The 18,722-nt window shown below is 35.2% G+C and overlaps 1 protein-coding gene across 1 annotated transcript in view; it reads left to right on the forward strand.

Annotated features, from left to right (window-relative positions):
- Positions 1-18,722, forward strand: part of PLA2R1 (phospholipase A2 receptor 1) — a 38,903-nt gene that overhangs the window by 11,426 nt on the left and 8,755 nt on the right. Inside the window, exons 8-23 of the mRNA XM_032693534.1 lie at positions 328-485; positions 1,861-1,968; positions 4,030-4,142; positions 6,277-6,446; positions 7,670-7,872; positions 8,167-8,312; positions 8,803-8,887; positions 9,838-9,970; positions 10,362-10,397; positions 10,904-11,061; positions 13,365-13,429; positions 13,789-13,892; positions 15,194-15,336; positions 16,150-16,267; positions 17,063-17,193; positions 17,761-17,896. Coding sequence (XP_032549425.1) covers positions 328-485; positions 1,861-1,968; positions 4,030-4,142; positions 6,277-6,446; positions 7,670-7,872; positions 8,167-8,312; positions 8,803-8,887; positions 9,838-9,970; positions 10,362-10,397; positions 10,904-11,061; positions 13,365-13,429; positions 13,789-13,892; positions 15,194-15,336; positions 16,150-16,267; positions 17,063-17,193; positions 17,761-17,896 — 2,007 coding nt within the window. The remainder of the gene's footprint in view (positions 1-327; positions 486-1,860; positions 1,969-4,029; positions 4,143-6,276; positions 6,447-7,669; positions 7,873-8,166; positions 8,313-8,802; positions 8,888-9,837; positions 9,971-10,361; positions 10,398-10,903; positions 11,062-13,364; positions 13,430-13,788; positions 13,893-15,193; positions 15,337-16,149; positions 16,268-17,062; positions 17,194-17,760; positions 17,897-18,722) is intronic.

Below are 18,722 nucleotides of genomic sequence, written 5' to 3' on the forward strand. Positions count from 1 at the left end.
AGAAGAAATATTTCACTTCAATGTCAGTTTTTTTCCACCGTTCACTTCAGAAAAGAACATATGCTCCTAATTTGTATTTTTTCAGGATTTCAAAGCATATTTTATTGCATATATTGGTCTATTTTTGAAACAATTTTGTTTTCGAGGGCAGTAGAACATAATCTCATCAGTAGGGTTTCCTAAAGCTTATACAACTTTTTTTTCGCTGAAAGAAGGACATTCCTATGAAAATCCCATGAGTAATTTTTAATAGTAGTGTTGATATTACAAGAAAAACAGGCTTTATTACTTCACCATTAAAATCTGAACTCACTTATTCTTTTACAGAAAATGTAACTGAAACATGGATTGGATTATACAGTAATAACACCCCTGTTGTTTTTGAGTGGTCAGATAGCACCCCAGTAAAATTCTCTAATTGGCATAGCCAAGAACCTAACACCTTTCAAAGAACAGGACAACTCTGTGTTTCAGCACAAGGATCTGTAAGTTTTCTTTTTGAAAGAATTAGACACTTTTATTTTAGGTCATAATAATTTTTTTCTTGCTATGCGTACTTCTTTAAACCATGACCTGGAGTATGATTTTCTTTTTTGATTCTTAATATATTCATGTTATGATAAATGCAGTGTAGCCTTTAGAAACCAATGCATTTTCCAGTGCTGATGCACAGAAAATTAATCATAGATTTTGAGCTTAAATGTTCAATAAAAAATGGTACATACGTAAAGCTTGCCAAATGGAAGAGAACCAATATGAGTGGGTAGTTTGATAAAGTATTTTAAAATCCAAGTAGTATGTATCATAATTTATGATGCATCAGTTCTGGTCTTGAAAGCTTCAAATTCATGTTTTGAAAAACTGTCAGCTGTGTCTATATTATCTTGGTGTCAGTATCAATAAATTTTATGTAGCATTTTTCAAAATCATGGTAGTCTAGGTCTACATGAAATTATAGAAGTTTACAGCAGGAAAATTGACTTGAAATTAGCCAGGGGTTGTAAAAGTGAGAATAATGTTAAAACAACACTATGTCCTGTCCTACTGGTATTCATGGCACTGTCAATTTTTTTGTAATTTGCTCATGCATTTACTTTACTTTTATAAATAACAGTACTTAAATTCGCTAATACATGACTTACATAAGTAGCACTATAATCTTCTTTTTTTTCTTTTTTTGCAAAGTATGTTCTGGCTAAGTGTGAAAACTGTATTAAAAAAAGTTTCTGTTGTCTCTACAGTAGTGGGTCCAGGTTGCAATCTTTAATTCAGGGGAAAGCTGGGGCAATTTCCAATGACCTGGAAAAGTAGGTTTCTATTGGAAGCAGAAAATAGGACTTTGGTAAAATTGTGGGGTTTAGATTCACAAAGTCATGGTTTACTCAGTTTTCAAGTGTAAACAAACAAATGAAAGTGAAAAATACAAAGGAAAAGGAGGTTCAAGATAAAAATTTTCAAGCATTACTTTTGGTACATATCCAGGATTTACAGATCTGCAAAAATTATATGTTACAAACTTTGTAATATCTTGAGTAAGGACTGTTCAAATATAAAGATTAATCTTACAAAGAACTATGATAACTAGCAAGAAAGCAAGTGCTCTGGCATGGCCATAGTGTTAGTTCATTAAGATGCATTACATCCCAAAGTCTGATTCAGAGACAAACCCATTTGTATAATTGATTTGAGAATCCTGCCAATGGTGTTGGTAGAAATAAATGGTCTATCTAAGGACAAATATATGTATTATCTATTTTTTACTGAAGAGTTAAAAGAGGAGGAGAGATTGTAATCTAATATGTGTATAGATGTGCATGAGAATATGAATATGTACAGAATATACTTCTTTTTATGCCTTAGGAGGGACGTTGGAAGATAAAAAAATGTGAAGACAGATCTTTCTACATTTGCAAAAAAGCAGGAGAATTTGATAATGTCTCTCCTGAACTGGAATCAAGTTGTCCAGAGGTAAGGGAGTTTGTGGTTTTTTAGAACCATACTTATAAAATAGAATTATATGGGAAACTTCTAAATGCAGCTACAGAACATGTAGATGTAAATAGATAATTGTAGTTTTTCATATTAAAGACAGCATGTTTTGCTAGGAAAAAAATCTGATTGTTTAGTTTAGAAGTATGTAAACTAAATTTTAATGTAATATTAAAAGCTTTCAAAAGATGCCTTTCATGGCTTGATGTGTTGTCAGTGGTTGTGACCCAAGTTCCTATTTTTTCTAGATCAAAAGCGAAACCCCTTTTGTCCACCATCTGTGCAAATAATGACTGTTATGTGATGCCTCATCCCACACATGGTTTTCATACATTGAAATGGAATGTCAGGGTGAAAAACAATCAGTTCCATTGACAGGGAGAGTGAACTCTTCCACTTGTGCATTAGCTTTCCGTTTGCTTTCAGACACAAATGGGAAGGAGCACAGCTGTGTCACTAGGACATTGCATCAGGTCTTCAGGCTTTTAGGCTCTGCATTCTGCTAGTAAAAAAGTAGCATGTAAAGTATGATTTTATTTGCCATCAGTTCCTTTTCACACTGTGAGTAGACCAAATTTTTAGACTTTGTTTTATTCAAAACTCTAGCGGAAAAAATCTCTCTTCTCTAATTTGCCTTACTGTTTAGCTCATTGCCTTCCTTTTTTTAATTTCATGTTCTGTTTCTTGAGAAATGAAGAAACACAACCAGTTCAGTTGAATTATAAGAAGGTTGAAGCTGAACTGTTTGGAGTCAGCTGCAGTATTTCCCCAGACATACAGTGGTCAGATCCAGCGTTCTTCTCATACTATTATGGAAGTTACTGCTTTGTTCCAGCTTAGCATTTCCAAAAGTTTAGGGTAATTGTATTAATTTAATTTGGACCTATGTATTTCAGCACTCAAGAATTTTGTATGTTATTAGTGTGAGAAAGGTTTTTCACAGTCCTGACCAGGTAAAATAGTGCAGAGCATCAAGATTTCATTGACCAACTGTAGTCAGCAGTTTGACAGCACTTCAGCTTCTCAATCCTCTGCCTCTCAGGCTCGAGACTCAAGACATTGAGTCACTTGTCATAAGTATTTCAGTCTGCTCTGGCAAATTTCCCACTCAGGATAAATTTCTGCTTGCTGATGTTTCACACCCTGTAAAAACACATGCTCAAACCTCTTCTTGGTCTTTTGGCTTTGATAGATCCTTTTCTTTCCAATATGAAAAAAGTTATATTTAGTTAATCAAAGAAGTCAGTATTAAGTGTACTCAAAGCTACGTTTGATTTCAGACATTTTGTTTTGTCAACTTACTTTCAGCGTTCAATATATTTGTTTTGCTAGTTTTTGGCCTGACTTTCTAAAACTAGGTCTTTATTTGATCCGGAGCTTATTCCTTTCCCTTCTTTTCTCCTTTACTGTTAACATCACCATCAAGCAGTGTTTGATGGTGTCCATCTGGGTCCTGTGGCTTGCTCCCCATTGTGCTATTTTGTGACCTTCCCTGCAAGCAGCACCTTCCTCATGGAAAAGTGAGATCATCTGGTTCTCCTCTCTGTGTGTGGCTTCAAGATGGATTGGACAGAGATAGTGTATTATCTCTTTATTCTATGGATTGTTTAAAACATGCAATCAGGCAGGTATGCCACATGAAATCACACCAGCAGAGCTCACACCAGTCCCAGTGATGTCTTCTGGACACTGTGGGATGTAAAATAGTAAGAAATAAAAGATTAATAATGAGATGAAATGAGGCAGGCCGACTCAGTGTTCTGGGTCATCTGATAAACCATGAAAATGTGTCATTTTGATTCTGCCTTATTAGAGTAGGATGATGGTTAGTTTAAATTTTGTTTTTAGGATTTAAACTTTGAAATTTTGTTAAGTTTATCCACATTCTCAGTTACCTTGAGGGTAACTGCTCTTCAGCCACAGTAGAAAAGAGCTATAGCAATGCCAGTGATCATCAGATAGGAAGTACAAAAGGGGATCAAGTTTTTAACACCTATACAATAATTAATAATCTATAAAATAATGTTCATTTCTTTTAAGGGATGGGAAAGACATGGTGGATATTGTTACAAAATCGACAGTACCCCTCGAAGTTTTGAACATGCTTCCAGTGGTTATTTCTGCCCATCTGCACTTGTATCAGTAACAAACAGGTAGTTAATCCTATTAGACAGCCTGAAGATACCTCTAACAAGAACTATTCTAACTTAATAAAGTGTTGCATGGCAAAATATATTACCATTATGAAATAATATTTGTGTGACAGGTGAGCATAATTACTAACATTGGCTAAAATCAAAGGAGTGCTTTGCTTTATTTTTAATTGAAAATGAATTTAGAGAAAAGCAATTGTTAGGCTAATAAGCTCTTACAGCAATGTGCACACATGAGCATGCAGGAATCTGAACAAAATGCTTTCTAAAGAGCTGTATAACATCTTTAAGAAACTTTATACTTGGAAACTATACAGAAAAATGAAAATATGCTTATTTTTATAATGAAAATATATAAAGGTTTCATCCATATCAATGTTTTACAAATGCTTCTATTTATGTATGCATTTTATGTGAATTCTCAACAAATAGGGTAAGAGAGTAAATGTTTGAAAGCATTTGTCACTGGTTTCCCATGCTTTGTTACTATTTACCTTTGTTCCAGCTTTAGCAAAAGTTTCTTCCTCTGCAGATGTCCAGATGCTCGGCTTTTCTCTGCTTTCTTTGTGATTTACTCTTTATGTTGGATTCCCATTGAAGTCTGAAATACTGATAGATTAATTACTTAGATACTTTAGCTACTATGTATTTATTGAGTAAAGAAAACCAACAAAAAAACCCCCCAAAACCCCAAAACGCAAGGAGGAAAAATCCACTCTCTTTAGGCTAGGGAAAGTACTATAACCACCAGCAATCAGATGGCTAGTAGCCAGAAATTTTAGGAAAACACAGGCTACCTGAATCAGGATTTACATCAATGGGAATTTGTCTTGCCAGGTGATTTCAGGATTGTGCACAATGTGTACAGTGCTGTGCTGCAGTGTGACAGTAATCCTTTCAGGGAGGACAAAGGACAAATTCTTGCAACTGAGCATAGGCAGCCCAAGTGTTGCAGTGAGCTGAGGGAATGCTGCACATCACTGGAAGCATGTCTTCTCTCTTTTTCTGCTTATTTTATTTTTTTTTTTTTAGTTTCTTTCTTCTTTCTGTGTGTAGCCATCACTAATTACTTCCCTGTTCCAGTGTTGGAGTAGCAATAATATGTTATTTTAGTTTTGGTGGGTTTTTTTGGTTGGTTGGTTGGTTGGTTTGGTTTTGGTTTTGGTTTTGGTTTTTTTTTTTAATTAGTGCTGAGGTTTGTTGTCTTGGTGTGAAAAATGCAAATACTTTTCAGTTATTGATCCTAAAATATTCATTAAATAGTAGGTTGTAGAGGAAGTAAAATTGATATAAAAAGAGAACATACAGAGGAAGTGAAAATTAAATATAAGTCCTGAGTCACTCTCAGTGTTACAGATACATTCCATTTTTTACATTAATGTCATTCTTATGGTACCTAGCCATTCTTTTCACATTGTGTAAAATCAGGAAGTCGTGTTAGTCTTCATGAAATTAGGAACTTATTTTGCTGTATGTTTTTTCATAGGCAGCTGATTAAATGTGCTCTTAAATGAAGTATTTTTGTATAGTCCTATAGCAATTATGTCAGAATTAATTGCACTTAAGTGACAATTGTGTTACTATAGGCAACAATTATTACTTGCAAAAAGGTGTATATCTCTCACAAAACTTTAGTGAGGAAATTAAGGAAAAAGTGATTGATTCTTTCTGTAGTCAGATCAGCTAGTGCTTTTGGTCCTTCATTTCTGTTTTTTTAGTGCTCATTTGTGTTTCTGGTTCCAAAAGGATACTTCTGTGCAAAGATTTTCCTTTCTTTAAGATCTTTTTCCGACCTCACTGACTTTTCTCCTTCATACAAGGAGTTTCTTATTTTTACTTGTGCATCATTAATATGTTCTGTCTTTACATCTTGTAATTCAAGCATTGAGCTTACAAGATCTCAATCTAGTGTTTCTTTTATGTGCTCAAGTGCTGAAAAAAATTAGAGAAAAGTTGTGATTTATGCTACAGACTTTTTCCTGAAGTTTCCCACAGCATTCTATAAGGAAAATTAAGTACCTCTTGTATAGTTTTCTCTTCTCACATAATTTAAATAATTTCATGAGAGCTATTCACTGAAATAACAATTTACCTATTGTATTCTAAAAAACTTTATTTTGATTATTTTATTAAGGTTTGAACAAGCTTTTATCAACAGCATGATCCACAGCATGGTAAAATCTGAGAGAACTTATTTTTGGATAGGATTGCAAGACCTTAACAACACAGGAGAATATTTTTGGCTAAGTACAGCAGGAAAGATTCACTCGTTGAGCTACACAAACTGGAACAAGTACCAGCCACGTGAGTAACACGCTGATAAAAAAAGCAATGGCTTGGAGAGTGGGGAGTGTGCTCTCTTCCCCGTGCCACCAGTGGCTTAGCAGTGACTGAAGCGTCCCAGTGCTTTCCTCCCTGCCTGGTCAAGAGAGCAGAGAGATAAGCTTACATCTGCCACTCCGGACTGAGTTAGGTGACTTGGCAGTTGTGGAGAAGCTGTGGAGCTTCCTTCCCAGCTATCCACCCAGGTGCTGTTAATTGTGAGCTCCCAGTTGTGGTTGGATGCTGGATGCCACACTTCCTACCTGCTAGTGTGGTGAGGGAAGTATTAATCTAGTGTTTCTTTTATGTGCTCAAATGCTGAAAAAAGTTGGGAGAAAAACCATGGTTTGTGCTACAGACTTGTGCCTGAAGTTCCCCACAACCAGGCCATTCTGGCATAGACAGCTAATCCCTGAAAAATTCTTCTTTTCCAGTGAAGTGTTTTTCCATACATTTCTTTATGGACTTTAATACATTTGTTGTATATATGATATTTTTCAAAAAACATGAATAAAACATACATAATGTTTTTCATACATTTCTTTATGGACTTTTCAAGGTCCTCCTGAGACTCCCAGCAAAATGTCCTAGAGATGTCATGAGTTTTATTCAGTAACAGTCAGAGTTTGAAATTTGCATTTTATATGAAAAAGGAGGTCAGAGATTGACATACATTTCTGTGAATAAGAACCTGTATATAGAGGTTTCTTCTTTTTCCCCTTTAGTTTGTTGATACTTGGTTTGCTTGTTTGATTTTGTTTGTTTTATAGTAATTTAAAGGAAAGCATTCCAACAAAACAAAAAGTGAAAAAGTAAAACAATTGTTCAACCTTTGAAGCATAAACCTCTTAGCAATACCTGAGAATAGAGACATAATAATAAGACACTCCATTTCACTAATTGCTTCTCAGGTTTGGACTCTTTACATTTATTGCTTTATGACTGCATTTTGCAAAAGTTCTGTTTTTAATTGCATTTCGTGCTGCGTTTTGTGAGAGAAACCCTTTGTCATGGTTCATTTAACAAGCTCAAGTCAGCCAAGATGAGCTTATAAACTGGCTACTGACCAAAGAATTTCCAACTTTTGTAACTTCATCAAGGTTTTGTCCAGAAACTCATGCTAATAAAACAGCCACTTCACAAAAAATTCACAAAATTTGGATGCTTTATTCTGATACTCAACACATATTCATTCCCATGTCTAGGTCATTCTGGGGGATGTGTGGCTATGCGAGGACAGCACCCCATTGGTTACTGGGAAGTGAAAAGCTGTAAGAACTTCAAAGCAATGTCGTTGTGCAAGCAAAAAATCAGTTCTTATGAAGAACCTGAACTTACTTTTCAAAAACATTTGAGTTCCTGCTATTTTGGATGGGAGTCAGAACCTCATCTGCTCAACTGCTACAAGGTACGTGTCAAATTTGCTTTGAAGTTTTCTCATTCTGCACCAGCTTAGGGATAGGCTGTTCCTGAAACATTTTTGAAAATGCATTGTTTCTTTCACTCAACAAACAAAAATTACCTGCTACCATCCTTCACTGCTTTTTAAAGTGAGTGAAAGTATTAAGATTCAGAACTATACTTGGAATATACCTCACTTTACTTCGGAAAAAAACATGACTAATATTTGATTTTTTTGGCTTTCTGAAACCACTGGTCTCTCAAATCAACTATATTTATGACAATGTTTATTTTATTGCAGATATTTCACAATGAAAAAGTTCTGATGAGAAGAACATGGGATGAAGCAGAAGCATTATGTCAAGATTTTGGAGCACATCTTGCTAGTTTTAGCCATATCTATGAAGAGGCATTTTTAAACAATCTATTATATACAATTTTTGATAGGTAAATATATTTTTAACATCAACAAGATTTATCTTAGTCATACTAATACGCAAAAATAATCTACAATTTAAGTGTAGATTATTACACCACTTTACTAGTGTCTGAGGAAGTCCCTACTCTAACATCAGCTTAAAAATGGGTGAAGTATTTTAGCAGCATTATAATATGATTCATTTTGAAGATGATCTTTGTGGTAGGTGTTGAGCACCTCTTACTGTCAAGGTGGTATTCTTGTGAGTTAACATTCCCCATTGAAATGGAGACTCAACTATTTTAATTGTATTTTAAATGTTTTCATCTTGAAAAATATAATTTGTAGGAAAAATAGTTTACTTCAAGGATACTAAAAAGTTAAGAAATATATTAGGGAATGATGTATTGAATTCAAGAAGAAATTAATATGTGTGTTTGTACTATTAAAAAAAATTGTTTCTGAAATAGCTACAGAAAAAGTGCATGAGAAATGTTATTTTCTTTGTTTCCATTATAGAACAGAAGAAAGACAGTTCTGGATTGGATTTAATAAAAGAAATGCACTTTCTGGAGGGACGTGGCAGTGGTCTGATGGAAGACCTGTAACTATCTGTTTACTCTGTATTTCATTCACCTTTCAAGTCATATCTGAGCATACGTACAAAAATAAGCCTTGTAAGCAAATGGTGACCAGAAAAAATGTTTTGTTTTCATGTCCACATGGTCACTTAAAGTAATTGTTAAAATAGTATTAACAGTAAACTGCTATTAAAATAGCAGCTTGTGCAAAAGGGCTGTGCAACTGTGAAAGGAACTTGGTAGGATTATAAAGTTTTGCAGATGTGTGCTTCCCGGCAAAGTCGGCTGTGTTCAGCCCAGGACCAGGCATATGCAGAGTGAATACGTGTGCACGTGTGTGTATAGACATAGTTACATAGGTATGCAATGCACACCTATTGGAAAGCTTTAGAGCTGTGCTTACATGCTTCATTTGTTCCATGACTGTTAGGTTCCTGCCTGCATTCAGAACTAAGTCTTTCCTTTTTTAATACTGCTTTTGACATTGCATCCTTGGAAGATGTTGATGGTGCATGATGCACCAATGGTTAGCACCTGGGATTTAAACATCAAACAACCGAAGAAGGGTCACTTTTTAAGACTGAAAACCAATTTCGGTTTTAAGAAAAGCATCAGGTCTGCTGTTGTTACTTCAGTCATTTCAGAGTGCAAAGTGCAATCATGCAATATGTTGAACCAAAGGCTGCTAAATGTGGGCAACTGCTGTTAACCATATCACAAAATTGTTAGGTTTCATAGCTATTCAATTATTTTTATGAAGAAGAAGTCTGATATAAGATGGAAAAGTTGGACAGAACATGACTGTGGACCCTATTTTTTGCATTTTACCACCATAATTTAGGTGGTCCTTTAGTTGTTGCTTATGATGTTTTTATTGTACACATGTCTAAATCCTTCCTTTTTCTCCATGATGAGATTTTTAAATGCTTCTTCTTGGATTGTCAGCGAAAGAGAATGAATGTGCTGTTTTCAGGTTGTATCTTCATTTTTGGAGAACAAGTATGTTGAAGATGACTCAAGAAACTGTGGTGTGTTCAAAGTAAACAGAACGGTCTTTCCAGCACACTGCAATGAAAAGCGTGAATGGATATGCAAAATACCAAAAGGTGAAATGTTATTTAACATACATTGTCTATTATACCCATTACTTGCAATTCAGGAGGGACAAGAAAAAAAAAAATCTAAAAATCTACGTTTTAGCCACCTCTGGAGTTCTCATTGGTCTTCTGCATGAAATCATGGCAAAGCCATATGGCTTACTCCATTAGCATTAGTTGGCCAGTTAACAGATCTAATGTGTGCAGTTACTTTAAAAATGTATAGCAAGATTAGCAGTTAGTTAGCAGTAGTTATTCAACATTCTTATTCATAAAGATTACTCTAAATGTTTTTCAGTAAGTGCAGCTATTACTTTATTTTATTCCATGTTTAACCCCTTTTTTTGGTCCCTGAATGAGAATAGCAATATTTTTAATGATTTTTTTTTTTTTTTTGCAGGTGTTAAACCAATGAATCCAGTTTGGTACACGGCTGGTATGAAAACATTTACTTTTTTTCATCTTGAAACAATATAACTTGAAAATACAATTTAAGCCTTTGGTAAAAGTAAAATAACTAAAATATTCTGAGTTGAAAATTTACGTTAAGGTACTCTTTAGGAATTTCTTGTTACAGATCAAAATCTACCACTGTTGTTTAGGAACACTAGAACATCAGATACTACACTGGTTAGGTTAAGGAATATTGCGAGTAATAAGCATAGGAGTTTGATAACCTCCCCATCACATTAAAGCTGCCTTTTTGCTAAATCTGGACAACTCTTTTATATTGCTTCAGCCTTATGGGATAGAATATTAGAAAAAAAATTATTCATAGTGCTTTTTTTTTCCCCACAAATTAATATGTTAAATGTGGTTTTGCTTTTCATTGTGGCATATTTGTCCTCTGACACGTGGATGAAGGCAGGCTATGGGGTAGAAAAAGATGAGACTTGAAATGAGTTTTTACCCCTGCACGCCACTGACACTCTCGTTTTCCAGAACTGCCATGGTCATATTATCAAGGAGCAGAATATCTTTTCCATGTCAGTCCTGCGGACTGGGAAACCTACATGTTTGTCTGTGAATGGCTTCACAGTGGAATGACAACAATAAATTCTCCTGCTGAACAAGCCTTTATTCAAAATAAAATAAGAAAGGTAAGAAAAACTACTCCTTTTAAAAAATAAACCCTTAGGCAGTAACCAGATATTTTCTGCTGCGTCTTTTGGAATATCTGTCTGCCTGTTACTCCAGGTAGAATCCAAAAGACATTTGACTTTAAAAACAATGCTCTTGCTGTCTTCATTTCCCACATCCGTCCCTGAAACCCTGTTTAGCTAAATAAGAAAGTAACATTTCAGATCTGCAGAACATCTCTGCTAATGAGCAGGTTGGTCAATCTTCCTGAAAAGACCCAAGAGGAGCAAAAACCAGCTTCCTATCCCAAAGTTGGGAAAGTAATTGGGGGTAAAGAGAAAGGTGTGTTTTACATGTGGTGTATATCCTTCTCTGTTTCTTCTTCTTCCTCCATTCCTCCATGACCAAGGGGATCCATTGTGGTTCCTCAAATGTTCACATAGTAAACCAAAATAACGGAAATTTTAAAAATTAATACAAATTGTCTGTCTACCTTACTGAGGACAAAATTCTACAGCTGTTATGTAAAGGGATATTGCAGTGCAATCTTTAAAAGAACAGCTAGTTCTGGGTAGAAAAGCTCTTGGCCCATACTTAGTTTTGCTCACGCTGTGCCCAGCCTTCTCTGCTTTTAGCTTATAATAGAAAGTGTAAGTAGAATTGTGTTGTATTAAGATGGGATCTTTAAGTTTCCAAGGAATTATGCATAGTTTTTACCTGCTATTTAAGTAATTTTGTATTAAAATGTAATGAAATGGATTTAAACCAATAGTTCATGACAGAAAAAGCTTATAATGAAAGAACAACATAACTGGCTAAACTGTCTTCTTCCACATATACCAGAGATTGTGATGTGATATAATTACTGCCTTACCTAACATGGAATGTTTATGAACTAAAAATCATATAACTTAAAAAAAAATGTATTTTTCCAACTTAAGATCACTTAAAATGGATAATCACAATGCTTCTTTAAAGTCACGTTTACTTACAAGAGATCTTTTAAAAGTGGATTTATCATTAAAATTAGCGGGTATTTCAGCAGTTTGTGAGCATTCTGCAATGAAAAAGCAGTTTGGTGACTGAGTGGGATATTCGAGACAGCTTTGGTTTAGTCTCTTGGCACTGGAAATCAGCTTAACTTCCTTGAAGTTTTGTCCCGGAATACAACATACACAGCTATTTTAAAGCCTGCTGGCTTTGGCTAAGCTTTCCCAGTATATCTAGGTTTGTCCCAGAGTGATTGTAACTAGTTTCCTCTGGAAGCAGGAGTAAGTATGGTGATCACTAAAATGATACTTTGCATGTGTCATTAGAAAACCTGGTCAAAATTTCTTAGCATGGAATTTGAAGTCACAATTTTCACTATTTCTTTAAAAACTGTAATATGTAGGGTGAGTGCTGTGATTAGAAAACTAAACTCAGGGGCAAGTCCATACCAAATCAGAGAGCATTCCAGAGTCTTGTCTTTGTCAGAAATGTCTGTTTTCTTCATTTGGTATTGCTAAATAAGCTGTAAGCTGGAGAAATCCTAATTATAACTCCAAGGACGGTATGGATGCACAACACAGGCTGTACTGCAGTTCTTTCTGACAAAAAATAAGTGTGTCACAGAGCCAGGATGGCTTCTCCAGTGTCCTGCAGATTCAGAACTTTTTTTTTTTTTTCTTTTTCGAAAAACATCTAAACTGTATCTGACTGGCTAACCCTGAAAGTGAAACCCATTCATCGTTTAAGGTAGAATCAAGTCAACACAGCAATAACACGTGGCTGTTGAAATTGTGTTATTTCTGTGGCTTGTCCATAATGCTTTGCCTTTTAGGAGAAAAGGTCTAGACCTTTTCAAGAGAATAACAATCAATCTGAAAAGCATCTCTAGGAATCTCTTGTATAAGCTATACGAAGTTAGTAAATGTTCATAGAAAGCATCTTGGAAACGTAAAGGATCAGCAGTATATTAATGCTAAAAGGAAATATTTGCTATTGTCTAATTTTAGGAGTTGAGGAAAAACAAATTCTGGTCTTAGACTATAGTCTTTTCAAACCAGATAGGCTGTAGATTCCTAAATTTGTAAATTCCTAGGTTACGGAAGATACATCAGCAATCCTGTGGAAACGTGGGGGCTAAATCATGTTCTGCTTACGTGAATAAGGTTACTGAAGTGACATGAAGTAACATGGGCAGGATTTAGCACTTGTTTTTCCCATTAGAACCTGATGGAGATGCTATTTGTCTGAATATAGGGTCTGACTTCAGGAGTTTTTTAATGCATTGATAAGATAGCAACAACAGCTAAACATATGACAAAACATTTTTTTATAGCTATCGAATAGTGACGTTCACTGGTGGATTGGATTGCACGCAGAAAACCTCAGTGATGAATTTCGGTAAGAATATATATGCCTCAGCTGCTGTGAGTTGTGCTTGGCATGCTGTTTGGTATGACGGGCCAAAGCAGTTTGGTGACTGAGGGGGATATTCGAGACAGCTTCGGTTCTCGTGTAAATGTAATTCAGAATATATTGTTCTTAATTTATCTCCATGTTACAGTATTCCTTCTGACAGGGTTGTAAAAGATAAAAGTCAAAGACATTAATATCGACCTGGCGGTTGTCTGCTTTTTTAATGCTTAGTTGGTAAAGGGGTATCTTCTCACTTGTATCTCCTTGTGAACCCTTTAATGGAGGGTGTATTTTTAGGTAAGGATAGGAAAAAGTGAAACTACACTCTTAATATTTCTGTGCAGCTGGAGAGATGAATCACCAGTAACATACCAGAACTGGAATGAAGGGAGAGAAAGAGATCTGCAGAAACCAGGGAAAAGATGTGGCTTCATTTCATCACAAACAGGTTTCTTTTATATTTCCTTTTGCTGCAGGCATTGTGACTTGATTCTGTTGTTGGCCAAAGGGTTTATATTTTTTTTTCATTGCTCTCGAGAAAGGCAGTCCATACTGAAGTCATGTTACATGGTTATAATTTGCATAACTGCATCTCTGATTAAGGAAAGAATAGTGAAGTATCATTAATATGCTCAGAGACTAGGTTGTAGCTTTTAAAAGTATATTAATAGTTACAGCTCTCTAATATCAAAATACAAAGATTCCAGTGATACTGATAGTTTAGTTTTAATCAGTCTGTTATGTGGTACAGCAACAATGTTAATGCATTGCTGGTGTTCACAGGTAGTTTTCACATAACCAAATGAGCCAGATGGACTGAGCAACCATTTTTCCTACATCTATAAACTGGTTTTCGATTAGCACACAACTTTAAATACTCAGGTTTCTGGCTTATTTTTAATCCCATAGCCAATCTGCTGAGGGATTTTTGGGTGCTAGCCTTTACATCATGACATAGCTCTCTATTTTACTAGAGTAATAAAACCGTTTACAATGCTGCTGGTTCCAGTGGTTTCTGTCATCTCAGTCTCTGTTTTCTGAAGATAAGCAAGTCATATGGTAAAGTAAACATGTCGGGTTCCATGGAAAGCAAAAATACCCAGCTTTGTATTTCTGAGAAGAGCTGAAAAAAAATTAATCCAACTGCACTCTTGTAATCTCAGCCTCAAAAGTCAAACATGGAAAAATGTAAAAACTTTTCTCCCCACATAATCCTGGGGTTTTGAATGCTTGAGTTTGCCATTACTATAGTTAGTATCAGATAAAAGGAACAGATGTCTATCCTCCCCCCTGAGCTGGCCAGCAGATGGGGGCTGGCCAACAATTTGTTGAGTGTCCTGAGAAGTGTGTTTTTCTCCTGAGAAGGTCAGTGTTTTATGTTATTACCTGGATCTTGCCAAAAATTTTCAATGTAAGGAAGTCAAGCTATTTTATTTGGAAGTCATCGTTCTCATACTTCTTTTCTTCCTGATTAATTTTTTAAATAAATGATGATATAAGCATATGTTACATGACTCAGTGTAGAGGAGTTGGTTTTACTTGATAAAATTAAACTGGGAATAGAAGTATGAGTGCAATGAACCATTAAATCAATTGTAATGCAGTTGTCCAAATATATTTGATGTAGCATCTCCTTTTATTCAAACACTAAAGGATAGTGATCTTCTTAACAATATCTAAGCTAGCGAAGAACAAAACCCTTTCCAAGTCTCAAACCAATATTAAACTATGATTTTCCTTTTTACACAGGACTCTGGGGTGACGAAAACTGTACTGTCTCTCTTCCCTGTATTTGTAAACGTAAAATTGCAAGGAAAATAGAGAAAGTGATTCCAAAAGACCAGAAACAACAAGGAGTATGTCCCAAAGGCTGGTTGCACTTTGGATTCAAAGTAAAACATTTTTTTCTGTTTGATTGTTCAAAATGCTTTCCATATTTAGGACAGAAATTGTACTTCTTAAGGGTTCTTCAATATTTGAAGATTTTCTTCCTTTTTGACAGCAGGACCATTAGGTTTATAACTACTGACACAGTAACACACTGATTTATTGCTAAGCTGCTTTGCACGCTTTAAGAAACTGTCCTAATAAAGTGTCAAAAATTTTACTTTAGTTCCAGTGACTCATATATGCAAAAGCTATCCAAATGTATTTATCTATTTGCCATAAAAAGCCTGCTCCATCCTCTCTTTTCCACATATGACAATTCCAAGAGTCTTTCATAATCTCAAAAGACATCTCTAACCTCTTAATGTATTAAATTGATTCCTAATTGCTACTGTCCTCTGAAAGATGCTGTTTCAAATGGGGTTCAAAGACAATTATAAACCAAAATCTATTTGCAGTTGAGGGTCAAAAGGTAATTATTTCATCAGGCTTCTCTTAAATGCATACATTCCTTAATAGCAACATGCACTGAGGTGACTGGATTTATCCCAGTGCTGACTGCAGTGGCTACAAGGATAAACTTAACCCAGATTGTGTTTGCCTTTAAACAGCTGATTTGAATACAGTCCTGAGGCAGATGAAAACTAATACTGAGCATGTTGGAGATGTTCATGGCAGGACAGAAACTAGTGAAATGCTTAACATTCGGGAACAGCATTTGAAATGTTTTAGTGATCACTCTTAGTGATTGATAAATCACTGGAGGAAAAAAAACCACAAGGTTTTTTGTTTGCTTGGTTTTGTTTTTTTTGAAACAGTGCTTTCTGATACAAATTCCAAAGGATCCAGACCATCTGAGAAACTGGTACTCTGCACAAGAATTCTGCAGCAGCTATGATGGGTCACTTGCTTTCTTGGAAAATGAACTGGAACAAGGTAGACTACTGCAAATGTTAAAGAAATAACATTTCATCTTCATTTGTATGCTGTAGTAAAGTTTAATCTTGGATACAGATTTAGGAAAGATCATTCAGATCTTACTCATGGTTCCACTGTTTTAAACAAATTAGTGTTTCTCAGTTTCTCAAAATGTAAAGATTCACTGAGATATATGACAGGTACATTTTAAGGAATAATTGCAGTTTCTTTTGTGCTTACTACCATGCATTAGAAATATGCAAAAAAATGGAATACTCATTTAAAAATTTGCTATTTAAAATTTCTACCTTATGAATGCAATATCTCATTTTTATCCTTTACTGGTACTTACAGTCTGATCTATAGTATAGCACATAAGCATAGTGCTAGGCAGGCTGGAACTGTCAGAGAAATAAATGCCAGCACATTTGGAAATACTTATAATCCCTATTCATAAAAATCTGTGGTTGAATTTCATACATTTGTAAAACCACTTATTTGGAGGTGGGAGGAATCTCACTGTCTGTCTTTAGTTGAGAAATCTTATTTTCAGCTAAAACTGAGAAAGGCGTCTTCAACTGGACAGTATTATTAGCTAATGGACTAGATCCTAACCCAATTGAAATTAAGCAATTTAACTGAATTTATAGTTAGATGATACTGAAATGCCACTCATGTTCCTATTTTCTAGTAACTATGTGATGTCATTGATTATAAAATAAATTTTTCAATGCTTTAGTATGTTGCAAGAGACTTCATCTATCCCTAAATGCTTACCAGTTTATTTTATTTTATTTCTTTTTCATTTTCTAGCTTTCATAACAATGAATCTATATGGATGGAAAACCAGTGTTTGGATAGGTTTCCAGAGTGATGATTATGAAAAATGGGTGAATGAAAATCCTACAATATATTCTAACTGGTCTCCAGTTGAACTAGTGGATGTGAGTATTTTCAGGGGGTTTATGGCAGTGGGAAGTTGTTTTATCCATAAAAATCACGACTGCTGTAAGACAAGGCCAAAGTTGTTACAACAATTTAAGCTTCTCTTAATTTTTGCAACTTCAAAGAACTGTAGATACAGATTTACAACCATAACTAGAAGTAGCAAAAAAGGCACTGTCGAGACAGACATTTACATTATTTGTGGCTCTAGTCACATTCTCTTGCAGTTGGTTTTAAGCAGAGAAGTTTGAACTATGTAGTTAGTATCATATGTTTGGTCTGACAAAAGTTTAGGAACAAGATTATGAATTTCATATTTTCATACGTTGTTTTACAACATGTTAGTCCATATTGGGGTTAGCGTTTTAGTTAGTCCATTGTGAAAGCTTGTTATTTTATTATGAAGTTATTGTTTCAAACTGTATTTATAGGACTGTTTGTTGTTCTACCTAAATATTCGTAATAGAGATTTTCAGATAATTATTCTCCTAAATTTAATGTAATAATTATGCGGGTTTTTACACAGTATATTTTTAAATTGATATAAGTTTCTGTGTTGATTACAGAGACAGCATTTTAACATTCAAGAACAACTTCCATTGTGTACATTGGTATCAAATAACCGTAATTTTTATTTTACGGGAAAATGGTACTTAGAAAACTGTCAGAAAAACTATGGGTTTATCTGCCAAAAGACTCAGGGTAAGTTTTTGTCTTGCTTAACTTCTGTTTTCTTTTCTTACTTTATTTTCCTCTAGAAATATATATATAGGTGTCTCTAAAGCCAGGAACATGAAAGATTTGTAAGATCATTTGATATTTAGACAGACTAGCTCTACACTGTTTAACAAATCAGTAGCTGTGATGTGGAACTAATTGCTAAAAAATGTTCTGTTACGAAGTTTTTTCCTAACTTTGAGCATTCTGTTGTGTGTCTTAGAATCAGGAATAGAGATGTAATTTCATATCTTCTCTCATGGCAGCAGAGTAACTGCATGAAATTACAAAAGGCTAAAACTAAGGGTAATTTTGATGAAAATATGATTTGGGGTGGGCTGTTGTAACTTGCAATATTAGATCAGAATAGACTCTAGAAATTTTATTTTTCTGAGCAATGCCGACTGACTGGCTGATTGAATAGGGTTTGGCTTTTCTTTTCACACTTCTCTAATTCCGGTACCATGAAGTTCACTTACCAGAAGCACGAGGCTTTTGCGAGGAACACGGATTGTTTGGTTTCTTCAAGCCACGTTCCAGTTCTGTCTCTCGGCTGAGAGCCATGGGCAGCTTGTGCAGCTCTGGAGCCCAATCCCAGGGGCTGCTGCACCTCTGCCAGCAGGACGCTGCCAGAGCATGTTACCAAAATAGATCAGCAGCAAATTATTAACCCTGAAGCAGAGGGAGGGTTGTAATCTGAGCCTGTGAGGAGTCTCCTTGGCTGCTGCATTTACCGCGGGGGTAGTTTTCTGTGGCTCAACTCTGTATTATATATCACTTCTTGGTTAAGCCCTGGTTCTAGAGACAACAC

This window comes from Chiroxiphia lanceolata, chromosome 7 (assembly GCF_009829145.1).
Source record: "Chiroxiphia lanceolata isolate bChiLan1 chromosome 7, bChiLan1.pri, whole genome shotgun sequence".
NCBI lineage: Eukaryota > Metazoa > Chordata > Aves > Passeriformes > Pipridae > Chiroxiphia > Chiroxiphia lanceolata.